Source organism: Trichechus manatus, unplaced genomic scaffold, assembly GCF_000243295.1.
Source record: "Trichechus manatus latirostris isolate Lorelei unplaced genomic scaffold, TriManLat1.0 scaffold00007, whole genome shotgun sequence".
Taxonomy (NCBI): Eukaryota; Metazoa; Chordata; class Mammalia; order Sirenia; family Trichechidae; genus Trichechus; species Trichechus manatus.
Genome location: NW_004443943.1, coordinates 21,670,830 through 21,694,234, shown reverse-complemented (window position 1 = coordinate 21,694,234; position 23,405 = coordinate 21,670,830). Strand labels below are relative to the sequence as shown.

Below are 23,405 nucleotides of genomic sequence, written 5' to 3'. Positions count from 1 at the left end.
CGAAGCCAACTCTTCAGACAGGGGTTGGACTGGACTGTGGGACATAAAGTGATACTCGTGAGGAGTGTGCCTCTTAGCTCAAGTAGATACAAGAGATTAAATGGGCAGCTTCTGTCTGGAGGTGAGATGGGAAGGCAGAGAGGGTTAGGAGCTGGTTGAATGGTCATGGGGTATCAGGGGTGGAAAGTAGGAGTATGCTGTCACAGTATGGGGAGAACAATTAGGGTCACATAACAATGTATGTATAAATTTTCCTATGGGTGACTAACTTGAAATGTAAACTTCATTTAAACTACTACAATAAAGAAACAAAAAAAATTTTAAAAGTCTTCCATTTTCAAGATCAAAGTCTTCTAATATTTCAAAAAGCACTGCAGTATATTTTTATACATAAAGCTCAGAATACACTGACTCTCTCAAAGACATAAATTCCCAACTTGTCATCAGTCTGAGAATCCAGAACACCCTGCAGTATTTTTTATCATGTCATTTACTTCAGTAGTTCTTAATCCTGGCTGCATTTTGGAATGATAAGTGGAGTTTTGTTGAATTTTTTTGGTAACCAATATCTGGACTCAGTCCCATATTGGTCATATCAAAACCTCCAAGGTTGGGCTTTGGCCTTGGAAAGAAAGAGAGTATGATTAAATGAGAGTTTACTTTTATCTCTATCAGCAGGCCAAAGTCCGCTCAGAATGGATTACAGCACATCTATCTGATTGGCCATCTTATTCATCAGAATGACAAGTTAAGCAGTAGGGAGTATGAGGATCTTTGGATTAGAAGCCCGTAGTTGCCTGAGTAAGAAGAAAAAGCTTCAATGGATCCAGTGGTGGTCCTGGTGCTCTGTCTCTCCAGTTTGCTTCTCTTTTCACTCTGGAAGCAGAGGTATGGGAAAGGGAAGCTCCCGCCCGGCCCCACTCCTCTCCCAATTATTGGAAATATCCTGCATGTAGATGTGAAGGACATCAGCAGTTCCCTACGCAATGTAAGTATGTTTTATGCTCCCCAGTGGCTTCCAGGGGGTAAGTAAATTAACCCCTACTTTTAAATATAATGTATTCCTAGAAGCAAAGTATTAAAATAGATCATCTTAAAGCAAAATACTCCTTGTGGGGATTGTTGTTTCTGTTGCCCTTTTTTTTTTTGGTCTTTCATCTTCAGAAATAAAGGGATGAAGTAATGTATTATGCCAGGTGAGAAAAATTTGGTTCAGTTGTTGTAGAACAGAAACAAAACAATGAAGTGAAGTGGCAAAAGGAGGCAGCAAGCCTGCCTTTTATTGTTTCACAGTCCTTTGCTGTGATTTTTTTGGCTGTAAGTAAATAGTGTTGGAAGTAGTTTGTGATTAGAAAGTCCATTCAGGAGTCACCTATGGTATAAGCCATGTGTTTTGTTCAGATTAGCCATGAAAATTAAACTTCTCCTAAGAAGATGATTACGCCTGAATCAAGGGAATAGATTTGGGTTGAGGACCAGCCTGGGTGAATGAAACAAAGCAGTAATCAGGAAGTTCCTGGTGGTTACGGCATCCTTTTGGACACTGCATGGAGCTGCTGCCTGTGGCCTGGGAATGCCACAGGATGGAAGAAATAATTCTTGCATGAGATGCTGCCTCTCCTAGCACTGCCTCTATGGTGCTCATTCTCTTTCTGTGTGAGTAATACCTGCAGATTTCAAACTAGGCTTGGCTTGGAATCATAAATGGGCTGATTTTCAAAAATACAGATTTCTAGTATTCATCACAGTTCTACTGAATAGAATCCTCATGGGAAGAGATTTACAAAACAGCCAGCTGGATATTGGTACAAAGGTAGGCACTGGGGATAAAACATTGTCCATGTATCAGAAACCAACCAAGCAAAGGTTCAAATCTGGGTATTCTCATTGGCTGAAAGTAGAGAATACCAGAAAGATGTTTGCCTGTGTTTTATTGACTATGCATAGGCATTTGACTGTGTGGATCATAACAAATTATGGACAACATTTCAAAGAATTGGAATTCCAGAACATATAATAGTGCTCGTGAGGAACCTGTACATAGATCAACAGGCAGTCGTTCAAATAGAACAAAGGAATACTGCATGGTTTAAAGTTAAGAAAGGTGTATGTCAGCGTTGGATCCTTTCACTATACTTATTTAATCTGTATGCTGAGCAAAAATTCCAGAAGTTGGAATATATGAAAAAGAGCAAGGCATCAGGATTGGCGGAAGACTTATTAACAACCCACGTTATGCAGACACAACCTTGCTTGCTGAAAGGAAGAGGACTTGAGGCACTTACTGATGAAGATCAAAGACCACAGCCTTCAGTATGGATTACACCTCAACTAAAGAAAACAAAAATCCTAACAATTGAACTGTCTTAGTCATCTAGTGCTGCTATAACAGAAATATCACAAGCGGATGGCTTTAACTAACAGAAGTTTATTCTCTCACAGTCCAGTAGACAAGTCCAAATTCAGGGCGTCAGCTCCAAGGAAACACTTTGTCTTTTCATCAGCTCTGGAGGAAGGTCTGTGTCATCAATCTTCCCTTGCTTCTCTGCACAGGAACCTCAGGTCCAAAGGATGCGCTCTGCTCCTGGCACTGCTTTCTTGGTGGCATGAGGTTCCCATGTGTCTCTGCTTGCTTCTCTCTTTTATATCTCAAAGAGATTGGCTTAAGACACTATCCAGTCTTGTAAACCTCATCAGGATAACTGCTACTATTCCATCTTATTAGATCATAGTGATTGAGTTTACAACACATAAGGAAATCACATCAGACTACAGAATGGTACACAGTCATACAGTACTGGGAATCATGACCCAGCCAAGCTGACAGATATTTGGGGGGAACACAATTCAATCCATGACATGGACCAATAAGCAACATCATGATAAATGGAGAAAAGATTGAATTTGTCAAGGATTTCATTTTACTTGGATTCACAATCAACCCCCATGGAAGCAGCAGTCAAGAAATCAAATGACATATTGCATTGGGAAAATCTGCTCCAAAAGACCTCTTTAAAGTGTTAAAAATCAAAGATATCACCCTGAAGACTAAGGTGCGCCTGACCCAAGCCATGGTGTTTTCGATCGATTCATATTCATGCAAAAGCTGGATGATGAATAAGGAAGACTGAAGAAGGATGATAACTTTGAATTGTGGTATTGCCATAGAATATTAAATATACCATGGACTGCTAAAAGAATGAACAAATCTGTCTTGGAAGAAGTATAACCAGAATGCTCCTTAGAAGCAAGGATGGAGAGGTTATGTCCCACATACTTAGGACATGTTATCAGGAGGGATTAGTCCTAGGAGAAGGACATCATGCTTGGTAAAGTAAAGAGTTAGTGAAAAAGAGGAAGACCCTGAAGGAGATGGATTGACACAGTGGCTACAACAATGGGCTCAAGCATAACTAGGATAAAGAGCATGGCGCAGGACTGGGAAGCATTTCGTTCTGTGGTAGATAGGGTTGCTAAAAGTCAGAACCGACTCGATGGCACGTAACAACAACAACAACAACAAATTATTAGCTGAAGGAGCCCTGGTGGCGCACTGGTTAAGCATTTGAGTGCTAAGCAAAAGGTCAGTAGTTGGAACCCACCACCCCTCCTTTGTAGAAAGATGTGGCAGTCTGCTCTGTGAAAATTGCAGCCTGGGGAACCTTATGGGGAAATTCTGCTCTGTCTTACAACGTCACTATGAGTCAGAATCTACTTGACTGCAATAGGTTTTAATTATTAGCTGAGAGACACTAGAAACAAAATGGAACTTGTCTGGATCTGTTTCCTTGTCTATAAAATAGGGTTAAGTAAACCAGCTCATGGTGTGCATATAAGGATTAGCTGTAACAATGTGTGGAACAAGTGTCTGTCCCATTGCCTGGCACAGCAGAGACCCCTTAAACAGCAGCTATAAAATCATCATCATGTCTGTATAAAATGAAAAATATTTGAAAGTGGATGTGGTATAATAAAAACATCAAGAATATGATGACAGTGTCAGTCTGAATGACGCACGGCATATAGATCAAATAGTGACTTCTTCTGTTAATATTTGCATTCACTTTCTATTTCCCAGTTCTCAAAAGCTTATGGGCCTGTGTTCACTCTGTATTTTGGCATGAAGCCCACAGTGGTGTTGCATGGGTATGAAGCAATTAAGGAAGCCCTCGTTGATCTGGGAGATGAGTTTTCTGGAAGAGGTCATTTTCCAATAATTGCAAGAGCTAATAAAGAATTTGGTAGGTGTTCACGTGGGTTTCTTGGGCAGGGGTAAGGGCAGGTGGGAAAGACTGGAAAACAGAGATTGAAGACTTGCTCAGGAAGAACTGGGCCCATCTGCCTGGCTGCCTAGGTCAGAGTCCTCTTCCTTGCCCAGGATCTCCTACCTAACTTCTGTTCTCCCTCCTGGTAGGAGTCGTTTTTAGCAACGGACAGACATGGAAGGAGCTCCGGCGCTTCTCCCTCATGACCCTGCGGAATTTCGGAATGGGTAAGAGGAGCATTGAGGACCGCGTTCAGGAGGAAGCCCGCTGCCTAGTGGAGGAATTGAGAAAAACCAACGGTGGGTGATTCTTTACTCTGTAACACTGACCTTAACAGATGGCTCTCTTCTCTGTTGGGATCCTTGGAAACGTTTAAGGGGAGGCCAAGTCCTTCCTTGTGGGTAGGGAATGTCAGTCCACAGGTGGAGGAGGGAGGGTTTGAAGGAGAGAATAAGGGGGCTTTTGTACATGCTGTGTGTGTGGGTGCATGATTATAAACACTCTTTTACTCTTTGTCTTCAAATGAGAAAGTTATCAAGATAGGTTTTGAGCTTCATTTTCTTAGAGTTAAAAAGCAATATTTTGCCCTACAGTTATTGTGAGTTACCTATTCCAGAACATTTCACTGGGGAATACTTGTCAAGCGGACACTGTGATGTGACCTCATCACACCACTATGGACCATGAAGCAAGGGTTTTTTGCTTTCACTTTATTGGACAGCCTCACCGACTTGTCTGAGGGTTTCTGCCGTGGCCCAGGCTTGCATTTCTTACCAGGCATGATGCTGGTCTCTGGTTTTCATCGCCTAAAAAAAATAAAAAAACAAAGCAGTTGTCATGGAGTAGTGTCCAACTCATAGTGATCCCATAGGACAGAGTAGAACTGCCACGGAGGATTTCCAAGGAGTGGCTGGTGGAATTAAACTCCTGGCCTTTTGATTAGCAGCCCAGCTCTTTACCACTGTGCCACCAGGGCTCCTTTCATTCCCTAGGCATCTCTCAGAGCAATGCTTATCAGTTGTGACTCCCTGTAAACACAGGATTATTTTAAAATTATCAGCATGAATTACTTAATGTTACTGTCTACTAACTGTATTGATATTTGTATTTTAAGAAAACGTATGGTATGGCACAATTCTGCAAAATACACAAATGCCAGTTTATAAAATTATTTAAGTAGATTTCAATTATTATTAATAACTTTTTGCTCTATCTTCTGTAATGATAAGTTAGTTCTGTTTATCTTTGTTTATCTTTGTGTGCCCCGTAACTGGATTTTGGGTAGGAACATTTATGTTAATTATTTACCTCCCACTGTCAGCTCTTCTGACCTATAAAATGCATGTCACAGTAAGAGTGGTTTTCAGCTTTGATTCCAAATTACCCTGAATTTTTATTCTTGCTTTCAAATGAAGGGAAAAGAAAGATTAAAAATTAGATTTTAGCTTTGAACCACACACACACAAATATATCCCAAAAGATTCCCAAATATTCCTAACATCAAGCTATAATAAAATTTTCTTGAAAGCTTAGATCCCTGCAGAGTCTTGGGTTTCAGATACAACAGGAGAAGCTAGTTGCACAGGTTTCCTATTATCTGATACTCTATTATTCCTTCACAACACTTCTGATTCAATTTACCCTTAATTACGTCTATAGAGATGTATTTGCGGAATTTTTACACATAAAATTTATAGTTCATTTGATTAGAATAGTTTCATTTTACAAATCCTCAACCAAAAACTAATAAAACATTTCCTCTGCTTTAAATCCTTTCTCTGTAAAATGATGGAATTGACCTAAATGATGGTCAAATTTTAAAATTTACTATAACATAGTTATTCTGTAGATGGCTATATCTAGAGCAATATCCTGCAAGTCCACAAGAGGGCAAGCCTGGCAAAAAATTTAATTATGGGCTGATTGGGGATGAACCCCAAAAAGTCATTGAGTTGAGTCAATTCAGAATCATGGAGTCGCATAGGATTTCCAAGGCCCTCTCTCTCTGTGTACATATATACGTATGTATATATATTTAATGTATCTCTTAAGCAATTCTTTTTTTTTTAAATTCTATTGTGCTTTAGGTGAAAGATTACAGCACAAATTAACTTCTCATTTCAAAATTTATATATAAATTGTTTTGTGACATTGGTTGCAATCCCAGTAATGTGTCAGCACTGTCCCCCTTTCCACCCCGGGTTCTCCGTGTCCATTCGTCCAGTTTTCTTGTTCCTTTCTGTCTTCGATTTTGGGCAGGTTTTGCCCATTTGATCTCGGATGCTTGATGGATCTAAGAAGCACGTTCCTCACGTGTGTTATTGTTTGTTTTATAGGCCTGTCTAATCTTTGTCGGAAAGGTGGACTTGGGGAGTGGCTTCAGTTCTAAGTTAGCAGGATATCCTAGGGCTATAGTCTCAGGGGTTCTTCCAGTCTCTTTCAGACCAGTAAGTTTGGTCTTTTTTTTTTTTTTGGAATTCAAATTTTGTTCTATATTTTTCTCCTGCTCTGTCCAGGACCCTCTATTGTGATCCCTGTCAGAGCAGTTAGTGGTGATAGCCTGGCACCGTCTAGTTCTTTTGGGCTCAGGCTGGTAGAGGCTGTGGTTCATGTGGTCCATTAGTCCTTTGGACTAATATATTCCTTGTGCCTTGGATTTTTTCATTTTCCTTTACTCTGGATGGAATGGGACCAATAGATATATCTTAGATGGCTGTTCATAAGCTTTTAAGACCCTAGACACTACTCACTAAAGTAGGATGTAGAACATTATCTTATGAACTATGTTATGCCAATGAACCTACATGTCTCCTGAGACTGTGGTCCCCAGCCCTCAGCCCCAGTAACTTTGTCTCTCAAGGTGTTTGGATGTATCTAGGAAGTATCTATGAGTTTACCTTGGTCAAGCTGTGCTGACTTCCGCTTTATTGTGTGTTGTGTTTCCCTTCACCAAAGTTAACACTTGTCTATTATCTACTTAGTGATTCCTGCTCCCTACCCTTCTACTCCCTCATAATTATCAAAGATAGTTTTTTCGATGCATAAACCTTTTCTAGAGTTTTTATAAGAGTGGTCTCATACAGTATTTGACCTTTTGTGATTGACTTATTTCACTCACCATAATGCCCTCCAGATTCATGTACTTTGGGAGATGTTTCAAGGATTCATCATTGTTCTTTATGTTGTGTTCCAATGAGTGTATGTATCATAATTTGTTTATCCATTCATCTGTTGATGAGTACTTAGGCTGTTTCCATCTTTTTGCTGTTGTGAGTAACGCAAGGCTGTATATCTTTAAGTAAGTAGACTTCTGCATCTTTCTCCCTCGGAGCAGCTGGTGGATTCAAACCACTGACCTTCCCATTAGCTGCTGAGCACTTAACCACTGTGCCACCAGGACCCTTGATTGGAGATGATGGGAACTAATTCCCAGAGCAAGAAAAGATTCTTTTCCCAAACAGAAAGGAAGAAATAAAAAGATTCCATTTGTTAATCTATTTTTTCATTTTTTTGCCCTACATATCATTTAAGCATGAAATGAAAATTTCTCATTTTATTTTTATTAGGCAAACTATCTTCTTAGAATTTCTGTTTTTTCGTGTTAATCTTCCTACTCACACTGCAAGGAAGATTTTTTATTTTTTACATTTGTTCCTTTAAATACCTGAATTCACCTGTAAACACTCTCTTTAATCTTTCCCTCTGCTGGTTCTACAGAGGGTTCCTTTAAATATTCAGTATATATAAGAAGTGTTGAGGTCCCTAACTATCTTCTCCCTTCCCTTATGGGTGCTTAATTGTCAGCAGGCTTTGCAGACAGATGTGATTCTACAATCATAACTTAGATGATTGTTGTTGTTGATGTTGGCAACCTCATGTATAATAAAATAAAAACTTGCCCAGTGTGTCAGTACATCTCATTGAGGGTTTTCCTCATTTTTGCTGACCCTCTGCTTTACCAGATATGATGTCTTTATTTAGGGATTGGTCTTTCCTGATGACATGTATAAAATAAGCAAGACAAATTCTCACCATCCTCACTTTAGGAGCATTCTGCTTGTATTTCTTCTAAAACTGATTTATTCATACTTCTGTCAATCCATAGTATATTCAATATTGTTTGCAAACACCCCAATTTCCATGATAAATTCTTCTGTCTTCTTTTTTCATTGTCCAGCTTTTGCATATATATGAGGTGCTTGAAAGGACTATGGCTTCAGTCAGGATCACCTCAGTCATTAAAGTGATGTCTTTGCTGTTTAGAACTGTTTGCTGTTTAGGTTTTTTAGAAAATAGAATCTTATTTTTTTTTATTTTATCCTCCAAAATTATAGGCATGTTGATTTAGAATGGTGTAAATAAATGCAAGGAAAGTGAATGGAGTATTGGGAACATCATTATTAAACTAGGAAGTAAGGAATGGTCAATTCAGTTTGAAGAGATTGTAGGCATGCTGAATATTTAGCTAACAAGGAAATTTCTAGGTAGATGTTGCTTCAAACTTTCTAAAGTTATTTCAGTGACAAAGAGTTTTATATGTATATTTTAACACTATTTTTTTCACATTTCCAATTCTTTAGCCTCACCCTGTGATCCCACTTTCATCCTGGGCTGTGCTCCCTGCAATTTGATCTGCTCCATTATTTTCCAGAATCGTTTTGATTACACAGATCAGAGTTTTATTAATATAATGGAAAAATTTACTGAAAACCTCAGTATTCTGAGCTCTCCATGGATGCAGGTGAGACCAAGATCCTTTCTCTGAGAAGTGTGGAATTATATAATGGACCAAGCTGTTAAATGAATGTTTGAACATAAAAATCCTGGCCAGAGCTTAGCAACATGGAGTGAACATCTGGGAAATATAGCCAGGCACTTTATTTTACACAGAAGAAAATGAGTGCTCAGAATATAGAGCTCTCTTCAGTTCCATTGGATCCCTGCGCAGTGGTTTTTCTCCTAACCCCCAAAGCCCAGTTTCCATAAAGTACAATGGTGACTGCCCCAAAAGCATGCCTGTAGCACTCATTGGAGATCCAAGGCCCTTGTTGAAAGGCTTCCATTACCAATAAGGCTTGTCTTCCATTCAATACATAATGAGTTATTCATCAGATAAATTGTCAGAAATATTCTAACTTAGCATATCAAAGAGGGAGAATGTGTAGGACCACAGATGTTACTAAGGTAAGGTTGGTTATGCTTCAGTTGGGATCCTAGATGACAAAATGATTGGGGTTTACAGGATATAAACCATAAACAATCATCACAATTATACCCTGAGCTTAATTGGCATATCCTGCACTCTGCTTAGATGATAACTGTGTGATCTTAGAGAACTCACTTAGCTGCTCTGGAGCATAAGTATTTATCCATATAATGTTGAGTTAGGTATCATGGTATCTTCAATCTCCTCCCAGTTTTAAAACCTTGATTCTATTTCTATTTCGGCTTGATAGAAGTAGAAGGAGCCACGAGTAGCTTTGTGCTGTATATCGATCAGATTGCTTAGACTTCTTTAAACTCCTCTGTCCTCATCTATAAAATGTAAATCATAGTAATTCATGCCATTCATAATTCAAAGTTGTAGAAAAGTATTCATATAAAACATGAGAGGATTGATATAAAGATTCTTTTATACGATAGGAATAATGTATGAGTATCAGAAATGATGGTCATCATTGATCATCTGGTCCGTTTTCGCCTTGTATCTTTCCATAAGCATAGAGAAGGACTTTACATTTACAGTAAGAGGCTCCAGCTCTGGATGGAGACATTTTCTATTCATCTTTATAGCTCCACTTTTAACCAGGGCTTGGCACATCATAGGTATGTCTTCATTAAAAGATTTATATTTAATAAATGATTGTTTTCTCTTGTAGGTCTGCAATGCATTCCCCATACTCATTGATTATTTTCCAGGGAGTCATAACAAAATACTTAATAATATTGCTTATACAAAGAATTATGTTTTGGAGAAAGTGAAAGAACACCAAGAAACCTTGGACATTAACAATCCTCGGGACTTTATCGATTGTTTCCTGATCAGAATGGAACAGGTAAGATGTTAGAGTCAGTTCAGTTATATATTGCTTGTACATTTTGTGGTTCATTGCATAGTTCTGTACTTATTAGGGATGGTTAAATGGTCAGGCAAGAAATTCTTGACAAGCACTTTTAGTACCTAGGTGTGCATCGATCTGCACTAAGCATCATAGAATAGATTAAAATTGAATTGTTAAATAATTAGAGTACATAGACCTTGTTCTTTAGGTACTAATAATCTACCTGAAGAGAAACCAAATACACATCTCAGGTGAAATAGAATCAATTACAAAGAAGGCAAAATATAGGAAATATCATGCCACCAAGTGAAGATGCAAATGATCATTGCTCACAGTAAGAAGAAAAGGCTTGACCTAGGTAAACTTTCCGCATGTCCTGAGGTTTGATATAGATTTTAATATATTTTCAGTGAGGGACATGAAACAGCATTACAAATGGGTTGAATGGTGTATTCAGAGGATAACAAGTGTGCGATGTCAAAGAGATAAAGGAGATGGAAGAGCAAAACCTTCATTGAGTATTTTCAAACATGAATTTGGACAGATAGGGAATTAGATGTTGGTGTCTTTCAGGTAACCTGTAAATATAAATGCTGGCATGGAAAGATTTGATCTGATCAGGTAGGTAGATTATGAGTCATAACAGGACAGAATGCAGATAATTATTAGGGAAATTATCCTGGTACCTGTAGAACAATCTATAAGAATGCAGCTCAAGGACCACCTGGGAGATTATTCATTTATTTAGACTTGGTCTCAATGAGAGTGTGGACCTTGGAATTGCAGAGGTGTCTGAAATAAAATGAAAGTCGTCCATTTTGTCATGTTCTCGGAGATCTAGGAAGAGAATCAATGAGGCAGTGCCAACAAAGTCAAAGAAGAAGCAACATTTTAGAAGAAGTGGATCAAATAGAATAGGAAAGTGAAGAATATTGTACTTGGAAAGGCCTGTGAATTTTGTTAAGAGTTTGTGTTGGAGGAGCCCTATAGAGTGTGGTTTTAGTAGAAAGGGGAGGATAGGAGCCAAATTAGAGGGGTTTGTATATGAAATTTCAGTCATGAGACAAGATGTCATGTTTGACAAGTTTAGCAAAGAGAGAATGATTTGGATGCTTAATTTGAATAATGATGAAGTCAAGGTGAAAATCTGTGTAAGAAGAGAAATATAGATGCCATAAAGATATGTGCTTAGGCACAAGGTTCTGTTTGAAACAGGGAGAGGTAGAATTCAGAACACTCTGGTAAGTGCTAACTCTGATAGATATTTCTTCCTCTGGAGCCACCATGCTGTATTCAGCCACTTTTTTCAGCATTGGGCAGAAAAGAGAAATCGGTAGTAACCCAAAATGGGAAGGAGTGAAATACTGAAGGAAGTAATATTCAAAGAATTATCCATGGATTTGACCTGGACTGCTTAAATCATATGTTCCAGATGAAATGCAGTGAAGGAGATGGAGTGGTTTGAAGAAAGTGGGGGAAGGAAATAGTAAATTACTTCCTCTGTCAGCCTTCGCTGCTGCTAGGGCAATGATTTTGATCCTTTCCTGTGGTCCAATTATTTTGAGAATCTGATTCAAGTTGTGGACATTTTCTCAGAAATGTGCACACCAGTTGTACCTGAATGATTTTTACCAATGCACCTACAGGAGATCCAGTATTTTGCTCACATTTAAAGGGGATTACTCAATGCTTTGAAGCATCTCCAGTTATCCTAGGTTATGGAGGGCTCTAAGATCTCTGATACTTCAATTACAAGGTAGCCGTGAGTTGGAGGCAACTCGACGGTAGCTAACAACGACGATTACCTCAATGCAGTATTTAAAAACAGCATTGTTTTTCTGAGCCTCACTAATGTATTGAGTCTAGATTAATTTTTTTGTTAAACTTAAATTGAGATATAATTCACATACCACACAATTCATCCATATAGAATGTATAATTCAAAGGTTTATAGTTTATTCAGAGTTGTGCAGCCATAACCACCATCGATTTCAGAATAGTTTCATCAACCTGAAAACCACATACGCTTTAGCAGTCATCCTCCATTTTCCCACAACCCTCCTAGCTCTGTGAATTTTGGGATAAGCTTATCAATTTCTTCAAAAGAAGACAGTTTGGATTTTGATAGGGATCTCATTAAATCTGTAGATGTATTATGGTAGTAATGCCATGTTAGCAATATTAAGTGTTAAGATCCGTGAACATGAAATGTCTTTCCACTTACATAGGTGTTCTTTAATTTCTTTCAACAAAGTTTGGTGTAATCTATCTTAATTTTGATAGGCTATGAACACATAACCACTGAATCTCCAAATTCACTTGAACAGATGACAATATTAATATTAATTTATAAGTACTCTCCTCCTTTCTTGCTTTAGAGTAATTTGAGTTGATGAGCTTAGAAAATAATGAAATTATTGTTACCAAGGGAGATAACTAGATTTGTCTAGCATGTACACCCATTGATAGGGGTAAGTCAGTCTTAATAGGGTTAACTGCATGATGTTAGACACGCCACAGGTCACCAGGACATTATAAGGGCATCATTAAAATAATGCTGGTCTTGTGTACTGGTTAGGAAAAGAGTTTTCCTTTAGCTATGTTAATGACCCCTTCCAGTCACTATTTCAAACTTCTCTTTTTTTTCCTCTGTTCAGTGTCCCATCATCATCCCCTAGTCCTAAATCAGCATTACTTGTTCTTGTCAAGTGCTTTTCCTCTTCCAGCTTCCAATCCATGAGAGCTCCATTCAGTCAATTCCTTAGTCTCAGCACCTGCATTATCCTCATTCTCTCTTTCACCCCTTAGGGAGAGTTAATGCCCTAACTCTCTGTCTTCACGTTTGTTGAGTCTCTTTAATTTGTATATTCCAGTCCATTTCTGCAGTTGTTCAGTAGACCAAGTTATCTCTGGCATTGCTTCTGGAATACAGTCGTGCTGTCCATCTTGTCTTTATGAATGTGTTTTCTTTCTCTATAATTCATCTTGGCTGTGCTACCATATAAACTTTACACAATTAAACTTCATGATGAGTTTTCAAGCAATACTGAGTGCATATAAATACTTTATAAGAAGAAGATAATTTCAAACTCTTGATTCAGGCTTATATCTCTCATGATAAGTCCCCAATTTACATATGTCTATCAATTAAAATTGTGTTTTCTCTTCAATTAAAGGGAACCCCAATTAACAACAGCTTAATCATATAGTGGGTTTATCTCACATTTATCTCACAAGGAGCCTCATTTTGGGCAGTCCAAGCAAGTATAAGAGCCCCGAATCATCAAGGAGTCAAGTGTCTTCCGCTTGCCTTCACCAAACTTAGTATATAGGTGTTTATCTTCATGCTTCAATCCTCATGTCCCAAGATGATGTCTGCCCCACCTGCACCTGCACATCTGGGTTTTGAGGAAGAAGTAGGAAAGAGAAGAAGTGGTACCAGGGGGGTTTTGCTTATACCTCATTGTTGTATCGCCCACATGACTGCTAAAGAGGCTGTGAAAGGAAATTATCTTTCAAGTACATAATAAAAGGTTAGAAAATAAAGATTGGGTCAATTCATCTACAATCTCTGCCATGCCATACACTGGTTTATTTTATGAAACTATACTTCCAGTTTCTAAGTTTATTTAACTTTAGAACAACCTGAATTGTTTTGGATGCATTGTAATTAAATATGCTGGCAAACTAATTTGTCAACATTGTGTCAAATCATTCCTAGGAGAAGCACAATCAACAGACTCAATTTACTACTGAAAATTTGTTAGCCACGGTAGGTGATCTGTTTGCAGCTGGGACAGAGACAACAAGCACCACCCTGAGGTACGGACTCCTGCTTCTGCTAAAGCACCCGGAGGTCACAGGTACGACCACAGATGGTGGGCAGGGTGAAATTCAGAAAGGAAGTTGGCAAGACACAGCTAGGGTTTTCCATCATGCTTCTCTTAGAGAAGCCTCATTATTTAAATTTCTGTGCCACCACGTGTAATTTATCTAAATTTGATGAAGAGATAAAAATAAGACAACTGCACAATAGAGGAGTTTCTTAGTTATCTAGTGCTGGTATAACAGAAATACCACAAGTGAACGGCTGTAGCGAACAGAAATTTATTCTCTCACTGTTTAGGAGGCTAGAAGTCCAAATTCAGGGCATCAGCTCCAGGGGAAGTTTTTTTCTCTCTGTTGGCTCTGGAGGAAGGTCCTTGTCATCAATCTTCCCCTGGGACTAGGAGCTTCTCAGTGCAGGGACCCCAAGTTTAAACGACATGCTCTGCTCCTGGCTCTTCTTCCTTGGTGTTAATGAGGTCCCTATCCTCTCTGCTCATTTCTGTTTTTTATATCTCAAAAGAGATTGGCTCAAGATACAACCTTAATCCTGTAGATTGAATCCTGCTGCCTCATTAACATAACTCCCTCTAATCCTGCCTCATTAACATCATAGAGGTTAGGATTTACAACACCTGGGATAAACTCATCGGATCACAAAATGGTGAAAAACCACACAATACTGGGAATCATGGCCTAGTCAAATTGACACATATTTTTGAGGGACACGGTTCAGTCCATAATAGGGAGGGGACTGAAAGAAGGGAAGGACAGTGTGAGCAGCAGTAAAAATGATAAAGCTATGGTGTGATGTCAGGATTCCACTGGAGGGGACTTGCAGCAGGAAAATTTCAGGAAGGCTACTGGGCACCAGGCCTAGAAAACAACCAGTTCTCAATGGACTGGGTGGATAAAGCAAGTGTGAGGGAAGACACTAAAAACAAAGGGGACGTCATCAATTATCTGAGGTATCCCAATAATTAAGAGATTATTACTAGGGAGTTCAAACATCCAGACTTTCCTGAGCATCTGGAAATCATTCTAAATTTGCATTTAAGCAATTAGTAATGAAATAAAGAGACACTTTTAAATCAGAGTGTATAAAAATGAAATATAAGCATAGTTATAGCAGGAAACAATATTTATGTAGTCATAATGATATAAAAAAGAGTATTGATATAACTAAAAATGGTGATCTCAATATAATGTAAAATAGGGTGGTAAAAGTATGTATGAGTGCGTGTGCATATGTGTGGGCGAGTGTGTGTGCATGCATGTGTGTGTGTGTTTTTTGTATGGGGGTGAGGCAAACTTGTAAATCCTCATCTCCCATACACGGTTGTTGTTGTTGTTGTTAGGTGTTATCAAGCTGGTTCCAACTCATAGGGATACTATGTACAACAAAATGAAACACTACCTGATTCCGTGCGATTCTCACAATTGTAGCTCTATTTAAGCCCGTTGTTGTAGCCACAGTGTCAATCCATCTCGTTGAGGGTCTTCCTTTTTTTCACTGACCTTCTACTTTACCAAGCATAATCTACTTCTTCAGACCGAGTCCCACCTCTTAATATCTCCAAAGAACTTGAGACCATGGGTAACCCCACTGGTATTTGAAATACTGATGTTATAGCTTCCAGCATCATAGCAACACAAAAGCCACCACAGTACAACAAAATGACAGACTGGTGGTGGTATGTATAACTTCATTGTTGCAATTCTCTCTCTCTCTGTCTAGGTGTACTTCAGGGCGTGTAACTTATGTTTCTAATGATATGGGGACAGTTTCATAATGCTTCATGTAATGCTGACTTTTTATGTCAAATGTGCCAATTTTCTCCTTTTCATCAGTTCTTACTTATGCCTTATCAGCTAAAGTCCAGGAAGAGATTGACCATGTGATTGGCCGACACCGGAGCCCCTGCTTGCAGGACAAGGGAAGCATGCCCTACATGGATGCTGTGGTGCACGAGATCCAGAGATACATTGACCTCATCCCCATTACCATGCCCCATGCAGTGACCTGTGACATTAAATTCAGGAACTACCTCATCCCTGAGGTAAGATTTTTTTCTCCTAGTGCTCTTAAAGTCCCCACATTTGCAAAAGAGGCACAAGCTAGACATTCCTATTACAAAAGGGAGAAACTGGAGGAAAAGAAGGGATAACAGGCACCAAGCAAGTCAGCAGAACACATTACGTTAACCCTCAAGGCTTTGAAAATAATCTTCTGTTCTCTGAGACAATTTACACAATGGCCCTCCCATCTAGACCCTAGGTATTGGCCACACTCTCCAGATTCTGAGTGGAGGCCCCTCGGCCCTGGGCTTCAGCTCCACCTTCCAGGCCCACTGGGAGGGCCACTCTGCTCCCTTGGCTTTAGGCGCACCATTCTCCTACTCCATCTGAGTGGCAACTCCATACTTAGAAACACCAGAGGCCATGACTTCACCCTTTGGAACCCCTGAGGTCCTGGCCATACCTTTTGAGATTGAGGCAGCTGAGCTTCTTGTGTTCCTTGTCTCTTTAGCTTCTGCTTCCCGTGGCCTCTTGGCCCTCGAGCCTCATGCCCACATTTGCCCTGCTGGGGCAAGTGTTCCAAAGCTCAGTAGCTCCACCGATAAGTGCCCAGAGGCACCTAGTCTGCCAGGAAGCCTCCTGCACACAGGCACATGGCTCTCTCGTTCTGTGGGTCAGCTCCAGCACTGTTCAGCAGTGGTCTCCCGGTTCTGCTGCTGCTGGTTCTCTGCTGCTGTTGCTTCTCTGCTGCTGCAGGTTCTCTGCTACTGCTGGTCCTCTGCCGCTGCCACTCCTCTATCCATTCACAGTTTCAAAACCTCTTCCACATTTTAGGTATGTGTTAGAGCAGCACCCTACTCTCTGTACCAAATGCCTTAGGCTGGGTTCTCTAGAGATGCAAAACCACTCAAGTGTATAAATATATATAGAGAGAGATTTTTATCAAGGAAACAGCTCTTGTTCTAGAGGCTAGAACATCTCAAGTCCGTGGATCAGGGTAGAGGCCTCTCCCAATTTATGGAGCCACAGAAGCTGGCAAGCCCAAGATCGGCAGGTCGAAGAGCAGGGCTCCCACTCACAGGCTGTGAAGGTTGACGAATTCCAAGATTGGCAGGCAAGACCACAAGGTTTCTCCTGATTTACGTAGCTGCAGGGGCTGGCGAACCCAAGATTGGCAGGTCAGAAAGCAGGCCCCACTCACAGGCTATGAAGATAGATGAATCCCAAGTTCTGCAGATAAGCTGACAGCTCAAGTCCCAAGAACTGGAGGTGAGACAACAGGAGGCAGCTGTAGGATCCAGACAGAGCAAACAGCCAGAACATCTGCTTATATTCAGATGCAGGCCACATCCCCAAGGAAACTCCCTTTCATCTGATTGGCTACTCACAGTATATTCAATCATGGGAGTGATCACACCTAAACACAGAGAATCATGGCCCAGCCAAGTTGACACACAGTCTTAACCATTACACTACCAATCTATTTGGGCTTTCTTTAATCTTCTCAATAATGCTTTGTTTTCAGTGCAGTGGCTTGTACATCTTTTGTTAGCAGCTTTCCAAGGCATTCTAATATGTGGCATAACTTCTGTTATGCTCAAGCTACTCCATCCCACTTGAAGCCAGCACATACTGTTATTATAGTAAATTAAGAGAACTGAAAATTCTGTTTGAGGGAGAGTAGACTTGTGAGTTTGGTAAGGTTTCAAAAACTGTCTCTAGTTTCAGATGACATAATCCTATACATGTAGAAGATTCCAAACAATCTGCAAAAGTAGCTTCGAAAGCTAATAAACAAATTCAGCAAATTTGCAGGTACAAGATCAATATGCAAAAACCAATTGTGTTTTTACAAACCAGCAATGAAACACCAAAACATCTGCTAACAAGCCAGACACAAAATGTCACATGTTAAATTATTTCATTTTTATGAAATATCTATAATAGATAAATCCATACAGACAGAACACAGATTGGTGGTTGCCTGGGGTTGGGGTAGGGATAACGGTGATAAACTTAACACGTAAGGGGGCTTACTTAGGAGTAATGGTACTGTTTTGGAACTATATAGAGGTAGAGGTCGCACAACATCGTGAATGTACTAAATGCCACAGAATTGTTCGCTTTAAATGGTTAATTTATGTTATATGAATTTCACTGAATGATTATTAAAAACAAATAAAAAAACAGATAGCAGGTGGGATTCGGGCCTCCCATGGGCTGTGATTTGTTGACAACTGGTTTAAGCCAGCCATACCCATAGAACTTTCTGCAATGATGGAAATATCTTCTATCTGTGCTGTATAATACAGTAGCCAGTTCCTGAGTACCTGAAATGTGATTAATGCAACTAAGGAACTAAATTTTTAATTTTATTTATTTTTAATTGGTTTAAATTTAAATATTATTAACAATGTACACCTAATGGTTAGAAATCCCTCTTCCTTATTCTGCAATACTAAAAGTTATGTAAAATTTTTTTAAAAGTATGCTTGGTACAATTTCATTTGGTGGCCAAACCAGAGTTTAACTGAAGTGAAGCTATTTATATTCCTTATTTACCTCACTTAGCTTCAATATTCATATATATTATCTAAAAAAATCAGTATGTGTGTATATATATAAATATATGGTGCTATCTCACACTCTATTGGGATTACATAAAATCTACAGCAAATAAATAATAGTTCTTTTCTAAGAAGTCAAACAATTGTTAACTTGGAAACACATACCTCTCCAGGAGTTTCAGACAAGAGACTGTGTACTTATAACTCCAAGAAGGCAAATGTTCATATTTTATAGGCTGAAACAGAAAAGCAGGGAGAGGCTAAAAATGTCCCCCTACAGATAATTGTGAGATGGTTGTATAGACAACTTTGTGGAAGGATAAATTATTTCCTCTAAGTTGCAGAATGGGCATTTGTTTTTCATTTACCCAAATTATGGTTCTTTCAGGTTTTCAGTTTCCTATTTCCCAGCCAGGAAAATGCATAATGAGAATGACAGTTGCAGGTTTAGGGCAGAGGGTGGATGAGAGCATCACCTAAGTGGAAAGGGGATTTTTCCCCCTTTGGCTTTTCTGTGCATCAGGTAGAGTCTTCTTGCCAAATATGTCCTGGGACTGGAAGACTGAAGTAGGCATTCAGAAATGCAAGGCAACGTGGTGCAAGAGTCATGAGGAACTCAGTAGGAACACTGGCTCTGCTACTCTTATGTATAACTCCGGTAAAATTCTTAACCCTTTGAGCCTCGGTTTTTTTCATTTGTAACCTGTTGATAATACCTACTTTATTTCCCGGAGTAGGATGTTGCAATTAACCCAGGCAATATATGCAAAACGCAAGCTACCTGTGTTGTTGTTAGGTGCTGTCAAGTCAGTTCCAACTCATAGCGACCCTATCTATGTACGACAGAAGGAAACACTGCCCAGTCATGCGTCATCCTCAAAATCGTTGCTGTGTTTGAGCCCATTGTTGCAGCCACTGTGTCTTGATGTATTTTATGTTTTTAATCAAGATTTAAATTATGTAAAGTAGAACTCACCCTTTTAAGTGTATGTTCAATGAGCTTTGACTGTTACATAACCACCACAATCAAGATATAAAGCATTTCAATCACTGTCCCCCCAAAAACTTCCCTCATGCTCCTGTTGCAACTGATCCACTCCTACGGCCTACAGTTTTGTCTGTCTGTCCCTGTAGGTTTGCCATTTTAAGAATGCTATATAATGACATGTGACATAAATGGAATAGTTTATAATAAGTCGGAACTCTTTATCTCTTTTTTTTTCAGAATGGAGAATAAAATTCGTTATAGGTGAAATATATGACAATTTCCTTATAAATTGATCACTAATATTCTGAGGATAAGAATATACAAGGGTCAGTGAGTCATGGAAAAATTTTGTATAGAATATCTAAAACATATTCAGAAAATCTGTCACCCAGATACTCATTACTTCCATTATTATTGGAGGTCACTTTTGTAATATCATTATCCCTAGATATGATATGTAATATCATTATCCCTAGATATGTTATGATATGTAATATCATTATCCCTGTTTATTACTTTATCTCTCTGGGTGGAAATATAACTGCCTTTCTTTGGATGTGGGTTTCCTCATCTATAGATCAAAGACATTAAGCTAAGTAATGTCCAACATTTCTACCAACTCCATGGTTTCTACATAACTAAGTTCAATGATACCTATTCATCCTAGGGCACGAACATATTAATATCATTGTCTTCTGTGCTGCACGACAACAAAGAATTCCCCAACCCAGAGATGTTTGACCCTGGTCACTTTCTGGATGAGAGTGGCAACTTTAAGAAGAGTGACTACTTCATGGCTTTCTCAACAGGTAATAAAAATTTATATCCATCTGTAATTCAGGGAACAGGATACCTGTATGAGATCAGTTGAGACTTTCATGGTGCCTACTCTGGGGCTAGCAGAATTGCTACTTGTACGTGATCATGGACATCACTCCCAATGCCATATGCTTTCCCATTCATGAAAAATTCTCATTATTGAGCCAGAGCAGTGAGTCTCTGGGGATGTGACCCAGTTCTCCCAAAGTGAGAAAGTTAGGGAATGAGTTGATTGAATTATGTCTCCAGATACATCAGTGAATTACCCAATAGCATCTCCTACAGGGTGAAACTCATTTAGATTACTTGCACCTTTCTTAAGAAAGATATCTAATGCCACAAATTTATTGTTTTCTGTGTGGACCCCTCACCCCCACCTCTACGCCCACCCTTGCCCCAGACTGAGCTCTAGTGATTCAAATATCCATGAACACAGAATGGGCACTCAAGGGCCTCACTCACTCCCCAGTTAGGAAAGTAAATGAATAAACAGATCATTATAATGCAATATGACTAGAGCTGTGAGAAAGGGAATCACAGGCTGCTTGGGGGACAAAATGGGGAAGCTGCCAACTTCCTGCTCTCGCATACCTCACAGTAAGGCATAAAATGGAATAAGCAACATTCTAATAATAGCAATGAAATATGAGCTGCCTCACAAGGGCAGGGAGCAAAGAAAGAAGAAAGGGCAAGGCATTTTTCAAAAAATTGTGGTAGTGTATATATATGACAACGTTTTTGAGATGTACAATTTAGTGACATTATTATGTTCATCATGTCATACAACAATCACCTGATGATCACTTCCAACTTTTTCTATCACCCTTAACAGAAAGAAGCTCAGTACCCCTAAGCAACGACTCTCTCTTTCTCCTTCCTTCCCATCCCTAGTAACCACTAATAAACTTTGGTCCTTTTACATTTGCCTGTTCTACATATTTCATCTAAGTAGGATCATGCAATGTCTGCCCTTTTGTGACTGACTTATTTCAGTGAGCATAATGTTTTCAATTTTCATCCTTGTTGGAGCATGGACAAGGACTTAATTTCTCTTTATGGCAAAGTAATATTCAGTTTTATGAATGGACCACATTTTGTGTATCTGTTCATCTGTTGATGGACATTTAGTTTGTTTCTACCTTTTGGCTTCTGAGATCAGTGCTGCAATGAACACTGGTGTGCATTTATCTGTGTATGTTCCTGCTTTCAGTTCTTTTTTTTTTTTTCTTGCTGTAATCTTTTTTTTTTTTTTATTGTACTATAGATGAAGGTTTACAGAACAAATAGTTTCCTATTAAACAGTCAGTACACATACTGTTTTATGACTTTGGTTAACAACCTCACGACATGTCAACACTCTCCCTTCTTGACCTTGACCATGGAGAACCTTTTTTTTTTTTTTTTGGTGAAAACATACATAGCAAAAGATATACCATTTCAAAAATTTCTACATGTACAATTCAGGGACATAGACTACATTCTTCCAGTTGTGCTGCTATGCTCACTATCCTTTTCCAAATTATTCCATCACCATTATCTTCAACTCACTGTCCCCTAGGCTTCCCATCAAACCTTTTGAGTTGCTGTTGTCAATTTGATCTCACATAGATAATTCTTTTTTTTGTACTTTAGATGAAGTTTTACAGAACAAACAGTTTCTCATTAAACAGTCTGTACACATATTGCCCTATGACAATGGTTAACAACCCCATGACATGTCAACACTGTCCCTTCTCAATATTGGGTTCCCTATCACCAGCGTTCCTGTCCCCTGCTGCTTTCTAGTCTCTGTCCCTGGACTGCTGTGCCTCATTAGTCCCGTTTTGTTTTATGGGGCTGTCCAATCTCTGGCTGAATGGTGAACCTCGGGAATGACTTCATCACTGAGCTAAAAGGGTGTCCTGGGGCCATACTCTCAAGGTTTCTCCAGTCTGTCAGGCCAGTAAATCTGGTCTTTTTTTGTGTTTTAGAATTTTGTTCTACCTCTTTTCCAGCTCTGTCCAGGACCCTCTGTTGTGATCCCGGTCAGAGCAGTCAGTGGTGGTAGCCGGGCACCATCAAGCTGTACTGGACTCAGTCTGGTGAAGGACTTGGTTGCTGTGGTGTATTAGTCCTATGGACTAATCTTTTCCTTGTATCCTATTCTCTTCATTCTCCCTTGCTTCCAAAGGGGTGAGGCCAGTGGAGTATCTTAGATGGCCGCTCACAGGCTTTTAAGACCCCAGACACTACTCACCAAGGTAGAATGTAGACCATTGTCTTTATAAACTGTGTTATGCCAATTGAGCTAGATGTTCCCCAAGACCATGGTCCCCACAGCCCTCCGCCCAGCATTTCAGTCCCTCAGGGAGTTTGGATGTTGCTATGGAGCTTCCATGACCTTTTCTTGTACAAGGTGTACTGTCTTACCCTTCACCAAAGTTAGCACTTACCTATTGTCTGTTTAGTTTTCCCCCAATCCCTCCCATCCCTCATAACCAACAAAGATTATTTCTTTTTGTTTGTAAACTTTTTCGTGAGTTTTTACAGTAGAGGTCTCATACAATATTTGTCCTTTTGTGATTAACTTATTTCACTCAACATAATGTCCTCCAGTTTGATCCATGTTATGCTTCACAGATTCATCATTGTTCTTTATCGTGGCATAATCCTCCATTGTGTATATGTACCATAGTTTGTTTATCTATTCTTCTATTGATGGGCATCTAGGTTGTTTCCATCTTTTTGCTATTGTGAACAATGCTGCAATGAACATGGGTGTGCATATGTCTGTTCATGTGATGGCTCTTATTTCTCTAGGATATATTCCTAGGAGTGGGATTGCTGGATCGTATGGTATTTCTATTTCTAGCTTTCTAAG

At 39.3% G+C, this 23,405-nt stretch overlaps 1 protein-coding gene across 3 annotated transcripts in view; it reads left to right on the top strand.

The window, feature by feature from the left end:
- Positions 1–820: 820 nt before the first annotated feature.
- Positions 821–23,405, top strand: part of LOC101350258 (cytochrome P450 2C19-like) — a 29,163-nt gene continuing 6,578 nt past the window's right edge. Inside the window, exons 1-8 of one of the 3 annotated variants that reach the window (XM_004370131.2) lie at positions 821–988; positions 4,079–4,241; positions 4,415–4,564; positions 8,846–9,006; positions 10,145–10,321; positions 14,049–14,190; positions 16,025–16,212; positions 20,394–20,535. In XM_004370131.2, coding sequence (XP_004370188.1) covers positions 821–988; positions 4,079–4,241; positions 4,415–4,564; positions 8,846–9,006; positions 10,145–10,321; positions 14,049–14,190; positions 16,025–16,212; positions 20,394–20,535 — 1,291 coding nt within the window. Of the gene's footprint in view, positions 989–4,078; positions 4,254–4,414; positions 4,565–8,845; positions 9,007–10,144; positions 10,322–14,048; positions 14,191–16,024; positions 16,213–20,393; positions 20,536–23,405 lie in introns of all 3 variants that reach the window. The other 2 variants (XM_023740185.1, XM_023740190.1) reach the window with 2 other exon arrangements.